At 41.0% G+C, this 7,299-nt stretch overlaps 1 protein-coding gene across 4 annotated transcripts in view; it reads right to left on the bottom strand.

The window, feature by feature from the left end:
* Window positions 1-5,362: 5,362 nt before the first annotated feature.
* Window positions 5,363-7,299, bottom strand: part of PPP3CA (protein phosphatase 3 catalytic subunit alpha) — a 197,851-nt gene continuing 195,914 nt past the window's right edge. For all 4 annotated transcript variants that reach the window (XM_074905517.1, XM_074905518.1, XM_074905516.1 and 1 more), the window contains one exon: window positions 5,363-7,119. In XM_074905517.1, coding sequence (XP_074761618.1) covers window positions 6,926-7,119 — 194 coding nt within the window. In that variant the 3' untranslated portion in view covers window positions 5,363-6,925. The remainder of the gene's footprint in view (window positions 7,120-7,299) is intronic.

The raw sequence follows: 7,299 nt of genomic DNA, 5'->3' as shown, positions 1-7,299 counted from the left end.
AATCAGCAAAGACAACTTAGCGGACTCGTGCTGATTTTCACTGTATTCCTACACTTCACTGGACATCCTCGACTTATTTGGCTGACAGGTCATTTTTCCATTCCTTGTTAGCTTTTAATTTTTCTCTGTTTGTTTAACCATTACCTGGTTAGCTTGCAAGCCCTGCCTTACAAGTTTAGTTGAGATTTGAGGTCCTCATAATCCCTGCCCTTTTATCCTGTAGAGAGCCCAGGTGTTGTCCAGTCACCCCAGCTGACTTCATGGCAAATTCCTTGTATCAGGTCCAAACCCCTTAGTTACAGGCATCCTTGCCTTTAAGCTGAACTGATTCAACTCTTCAGCATGCAGTACAGCAATCCTGCAATCTGTGCTATTGCTTCTGCCAGGACTGTGAGCCTCAGCCTGCTCCTTATCACAGGTCTGCCCTCCAAAATTTTATTTTCCATGCTGTTCCCTACTCTCCTTTTATGCACCACTGTCTTCAGGTCACAGCCTGAACTCTACCATCATCTTTAAGTGCACATCTGGTCTAAGGTGAATTTTATCAGCCTAAATAGTTTCTGTCATTGCCTACCAAAGCAAAGTACATCATACAGCTTCTGTATCTTCTCATCTCAGCCTTGCAGCACAGAGTGCTCAAGTCTCTTCCAGCACTGCCACCACCACCTCTTCTGCTATCTACCTTGAGAAAAAAATGAAATAAATATGCCAAGCTGTCCTGCCAGCCCCAGTCCTCATTCCTTTCCTTTCTCTGGTGCCCTGGTCCATGGCTGCAGGGTTTCCTCAGTCTTTTGCCTAAACATCAGATCTGCAGCCTTGTTTAAACTCCGCCACAGCGTCAGCCTCATATTCCCTTCAGAGTGCACTTTCTTCTCGTTCTAGAAAAATGCAGATCAAGTGCAAATCTTATTAAATATGTACTGAAAACAATAAACTGCTAAGTGACAGATAAACAAATTAGCTTCTCCTCAGGCAACCTCCTTGGAAGGTTACTTCTGCCTCCCCAGGGAGGCACAAGATCTCTCGTTCATGTGATAACCTGGTAACACGTGCAGATCCGCACTACAGTAATGACTGTATACAAATCACATGCTGAATTCAGGGCTTCAGCCACTTGCCTGCTGAATCCAAGAAGGGACTATTTCCCTCAGTACAAGATTGGCCAGATTTTTCTGATGTCTTCTTTGCCTTCTTCTGAAGCACCGAGGATCAGCATTAGGTGGGACAGAGTACAGGACAGACGGTGAAGGTCCTCCCTCTGGCAACTGATACCCACCTCAATAATTTGTTGATCAAATTTATTACCAAATTTGGCAATAAATATTATTCCAGTCTTCCACTGTCCTCTCAGACTGGTGAGGCATTAATTTTCTCTTACCTTCATGGATCTGTATCTTAGTACATCTCAGTTCTGTGACTGCAACATACCTCTGCTGCTTCTGTTTTCTGAGGTATGGCTCCCATCTCTTCGACTAACAAGGCTAGAAATGTCTTCACTTGTCTTAAATCATTGTCATCAATATATGTTGTAGAAATATAATGGCATATCCAGGAAACCAGGGCAGGTAATTCAACCACCCCACTCCCCCCCTGCTCAGCACTGGTGAGACACACCAGTGTCCAGGTCTGGGCTCCCCAGCACAAGACAGACATGGACTTAATGGAGTTCAGCAAAGGACCATGAGGGTGATAAGGGGCCGGAACATCTGACCTATGGGGAGAGATGGAGAGAACTAAGACTGCTCAACCTGGAGAAAAGGTGTATAAATACTGGATTTATAACATGAAGTCAGTCTCTTCTCGTTGAGGCCTGGTGACAGGACAAAAGGCAGTGGGCACAAACTAAAATACAGGAAATTTTTAAATGTAAAAAAAAAAAAAAAAAATATCTTTTTTACTGTAAGAGCTGCCAAGCACAGGCACAGGTTGCCCAGAGAGGTTGCAGAGTTCCCATCTTTGCAGATACTCACAACCTGACTGGACAAATTCCCGAGCAACGTGTTCCAGCTGACCCTGAGTGAGCAGTTGGGTTGGAGGACCTGGTGCCTGCTGGCCTCAGTGAGTCTCGATTCTATAAGCTAACAGGCTCCTCTGGCCTAAAATGCTGTGAAATTAGTCCAAGTCAGTGTTCAACACTCATTTAAAGCAAAAGAGATTAATAAACACCCAGATGGTGAGTGAAACGGGCTTGCTCGATTTCACTGTGGCTGTCTACATCAACTGACTCGGGGATGTAACAGCTAAAGTATGAAAAAACCTACCACTTGCTCAAGTCCTGCTGCTGTAAGAATCGCCTAACTGGGCACCCAGACCAAAACCTCCAGCAAACAACCATGCAAGGCTCCACCCAAAAGGGAGAGGGGGCCTTGGTGAACCCCAGAGCAAGTAGCAATGGTCACTAGTGGACTCCACAAACGAGCAGACACTGTCATGTCTGCCACCATGCCTGCAGGCTTCCCACTGCAGCAAAATCAGCCCTTTGGCACATTCTTTGACAAGTTACTTCACCTAAAACAAGCTTTTGACAGGGATGACGGAGCCAAGGCAGCCCTTCCCTTTGCAACTGAGTGCCATGGCAGAATACCGCCCAAAGCACACAGCTATCTGTCAGCTAGATGAAACATGGTGTCGCATGTAAAACTGAAACTGCCCTCAAGTTATTTAAAAAATAAAAAAAATCAAAGCCTCATAAACCATACATTTTATAATTTTTACCAGGCTTGATACCGCAAAATCAACTCAGCAAGACAAAAAAAAAAAAAAAATCTGCTACCTCTAGCTCCATCAACTCCTCCTTTTTGTGACCCCCATGGAGCTGTCTGCAAGTCCTCCGTGTTTTCACATACATATGAACATCTACACATGAACGCATGTGAACTTGGATATATTTTTTTCCTAAATCAGTGAAGAATCAGAAAGTTCACACTTTTGCATGCCACAAATGGCCATATTTAGCAGAATTGAACATTCTCCCAAAAGCAACTAAGAAAGTGATCTGCAAACTATTTTCCAAATTGTTGCTTTGGTGCCTGTGGTTTTTTAACATTTGAAATAGCTGATTCTCACATCCCTCTCTTTGTGAAAGAAGTGGGAAGAATCATGGATCTGACTAATGTGAGCAACAGTACCTTGAAAAAAGAAGGGAAACTGATTTCTAAGGACTAAATTGTAAATTGTTTGAACCTAGAAAGTGTCCCTACATGTTCATTTTTTACACTCTGAACTCCCCTGTTTCACTAAAAACCAAAGCTAAAGTGAGAGAGGACAGAGATCAGGTCTGTGCTAACAAGAAGCATCTTTTGGTGCCTGTTTTAAGCCCTGCTTTCTGACCTCAATTTCACTGGCCACATTCTCAGGAGAAAGCCAACTTATACCCAAACTCCTCTAGAGGCTCCAGACGATGCTCCTCTGGCAAAAAAAAAAAAAAAAAAAAAAAAAAAAAAAGGTGTCAAGGAGGAAAATGCTGAAAGAATTTATATCTGAGCCTGATAGTTGGCAATTCTGGCACAAGCTGAAGAGGGTTAAACCTACCATACTTCTGGGAGAAACCCTGGACAAAATTTGAATGTTGTTGTCTTCAGAAATGTACGCTAAGAGCTAATACACTTCATGTTTAATAGCTGTTGAAAAGGAAAATTATGACAGTGCAGAAAATATAATACATGTAACCCAATATACTATCTCACATAGTGGGAATAAAGTGGTTAAAAAAATACCGTAAATCCTGGTATAGGCATGAATGGTTATTTTTGGCATTAAAGTAGCATATTTGGTAAGAAGGAAGAAACCTGTACTGGGAGACATACTCCAGTGTATGGCATGTCACCGAGTGAGGCCATGAAATCCAAAACTCAGCCTTCAGTGGCACCAGGATTTTTCTTCAAATTCATCTACAGCTTCTTCTGCAGCAGGAAGAAGGAAGGACATCTGGAAGAGATGGGATGCCCTGAAAAGAGATAACCTTTGGAAAACTTTTTTCATCCTTTAGGAACATCTGAGTATAGCCTAGACTATCCCTCAGAGCCAGTCCATCTTACCTGGACACAAGGGACACTGCTATTTTGCATTCTCAGGACATCTTTCATTCTTCTAAGATACAAAAAGTTCAAAAATCTTCCTACTGACCAGACAGACTGTACATTTTCCAATGTATTACCCTGGACTACCTTCTTACCCATAAGCTTTTTGGCAATTACAGAAGGCATTTGCCAAGCCACTACTGATTTGTAGCATGGGTCTTTTGCGTTAAGTCTACCAATTGAGGGGTCTATGCTACACTGTCACTGCTGAGAGGAAAACCCCCTTTCTTGCTGTTAAATTGGTTTGGGCAGCTGCCAGGGCCCAGGTCAAATGAAACCAGACAGCACACGTTGCACTGCCCAACAGCCCTGCTCCATGCTGCACAGAGTGCCTGCTGAGCTCTAGCTCAAACGTCTCTACGGAAAAACTTACCTGAAGTAACCTACAGTTGTTCAGCTAGCACAAACTGGCAAGTAAAGTGGTCACTCAAACCTTCACCATTACTTTTTGCAGAGACCATGCTCATTAAAAGCTTCACTGATCAGATGAATAGATAGACTCTGTGCGTCCCTCCCCTGTGCGTCCCTCCCCTGTGCTATATTTCTATGCAATCTGAAATAAAAATTTAAATCTAAAATTGATCCATCTTCCTAGTCCCGTATATTATGAATTCTCTTTATTTTTGCCACCTGCCATATTTTGCCAAAATTAACAAGAGCTAAAGTGGGAAAACCACATAAGAAAGCAGGTACCAAGTCAACTTTTAATGCCACTTGAAAGGAGGACTAAAGCAATACCCAAAACATTGCATTGTGTGACACCCTCCATCAGTTCTTCACAGGATGACAGACTGCGGAAGGATGCTGATCACAGGGAGAAAATGAGAACAAGGAAGAGCTTTGACAGTCCACCTATGACTAAAAGAGAGAGCATCTAAAATCTGAAATGGTTGAATTTTTTTTTCTTAAAGGAACATTGCAAATGATACTAATCGACCTTTTCAAACACTCCAGACGAGGGGGGAGAAAGCACACAGAGGGTACGTGTTTTCTTCCGCACTCTACTTGTGGGATACGTCCTAGTCATTTTAGGGAAACCCCAGCTTTCTAACCAGAACCTGGGGAAAGTCTGCAGATGTTCAGTAGCCTAAAACAGTTGGGCAATAAAGGAACTTTTTCCTTGGTAAAGAACTGACCTTGAATCATGAAACAAGTCATTCTTCTCTTACACCGTTGGTCTTCTCCTGTCCAAAGTAAAAGAGAGCAACAAGCACACACACGTGTGTGCCTGCGTGCACTTCTGCAACCAAACCAGCAAGAAAGAGAAGAGTGCTTAATTAAGTTCATGCACATTTTTATTGAGTAGTAATATAAAATGCTTCTTTCATTGTTACAAGTGCATGCTTTGATTGCCAACATTTCGAAGTCAAATTACAAAGGCAAGGCTGTAGGCTGTAGTGAATTACTTGGGCACTTATACAATTGTTAAAAAATATCAATGGACTGTTTTGTTTCTTTTTCTTTTTTTAGAATGAACCAGTTGAAACCCGTAACTGATATACAAAGGGAAAAAAGTGAAAAAATTACACATTTTGTGGCACATGACAGAACAGAACAAAATGACTAAACCATTATGACATTAACAGTTATCATGCATTTAGAATTTCACATGTAACTACAAACTTATTTAAATTTCACAAGGTTTGCTAAACATGCTACCCATCTATATGTGCACTGACAAGCTTATGTTAAAAACTTTAAGAATACTCTCCCCTTAGATTTTTCAAAGCTTTTTTTTGATTACAAAATTTCAAAGGCATTAAGCATTTTTTTTTAGAGAATATAAAGTACGCCAGTATACATACATTTCCAGTATAAGTCAGACCACTAAGCGCATTACAGTCCCATACAGGCCTATACAGCCATTTTTTCTTAAAAAACATGCATAGGCAGATTTTTACAGAATATAGATGCTTTTCACTGCACTTAATATGGTGTCTTGTTCACTATACTTAAAAATGCACCACTCATAAATATTTAAATTCAGCAAGCCACAACCAAGACTTGATTTACCAAAAAAACCCCAGAAAACCCCCCAAACCAAACCCCCCTAAATATAAACAGCAAAAAAAGATAAATGTTATAATTATTCCAGTTTTTTTAAAACAAAGAAAAGGATAATTGCTGCCAAATTAGTAAGATAAGTGTTATATTTAAAGAAGGGCATTGAAGCACACTAAAGAAACCTGAGGTAAGCATAATCTGTACAAAATTAAACTGTCTCTCTCTCTCTCTCTCTCTCTCTCACTCTCTCTTTCTCTTTTTTTTTTTTTTTTTGGCATTTTAAACAAATTTCCAACATTCTTTTTTTTTTTTCTTTTTTTCTCTATATTTTTAAAGACTGCCTAATTTATTTCATAGCCATTGTCTGACAAGAGTAGCAAAACATTATCAATAAATAGTCCTTATTTATTTTGTACATTTTGTTAAAAATGTTTCGATGTTGTCCATGTTTAGTGCTGCAACTGTAAACGTACAATAGTTAGTAAGAAATTAAACAAAGTTTTCATGTCCAGTAACATAATAAAAGGCCTTTCAGTAACATATCTAGACGTTCCCAAAGCAGTAGGAAAACATGTTCATTCCCCTAACTTTGCAATATATACCAGCATGAGCTTTCAATTTTCTACAAGCATTTTAAAGGCATATCCAAAGGAGGTGTCTCTCCCCCACCCCCCCTCCCACCAAAATAAAGTTGATGATCTCTTCGTAGATGATTTTTGTAAACTGAATCCAACACCTGGCCCCCAGAGCAAGTAAGCTATTATCAGAGGCAAGAACATCCCACTGCTGATGTGCAGCAACCCCATCACGCCCTGCAGCTCAACCCCCCTCCCAGACAGTGGTCACTGAATATTGCTGCTATTACTGCCGTTGCTGTCCGTGCCATTAGTCTCTGTGGAGATTGCCTTGTTGATGGAGTTAAGGTTGGCATCGGATGGCACGTCTCTGCGTGGAGGCATTCGCTCATTAATTCGATCTAAGCCTTTGGCCTCTTCGAAGCTAGTGATCTTATGCTGGGGTGAAAATCCTTTGATAGCTAAATAAAGGATTATTAAAAAGTAAAATTAGCAAGATAAAACTCTTCGCAGCTTTTCCCCCAACTTAGCAACGAGTGCGAAAGTCCTTCTTTGTAAAGGTGGCAATGAGAAGATCTGACAACACGACCAACTCCTTACCGTACTCAGAAAGAGCTGTGGTTAACCCACCTCTTGAAACA

Source organism: Athene noctua, chromosome 4, assembly GCF_965140245.1.
Source record: "Athene noctua chromosome 4, bAthNoc1.hap1.1, whole genome shotgun sequence".
NCBI classification, from domain to species: Eukaryota; Metazoa; Chordata; class Aves; order Strigiformes; family Strigidae; genus Athene; species Athene noctua.
This window is presented reverse-complemented; position numbering and strand designations above follow the sequence as displayed.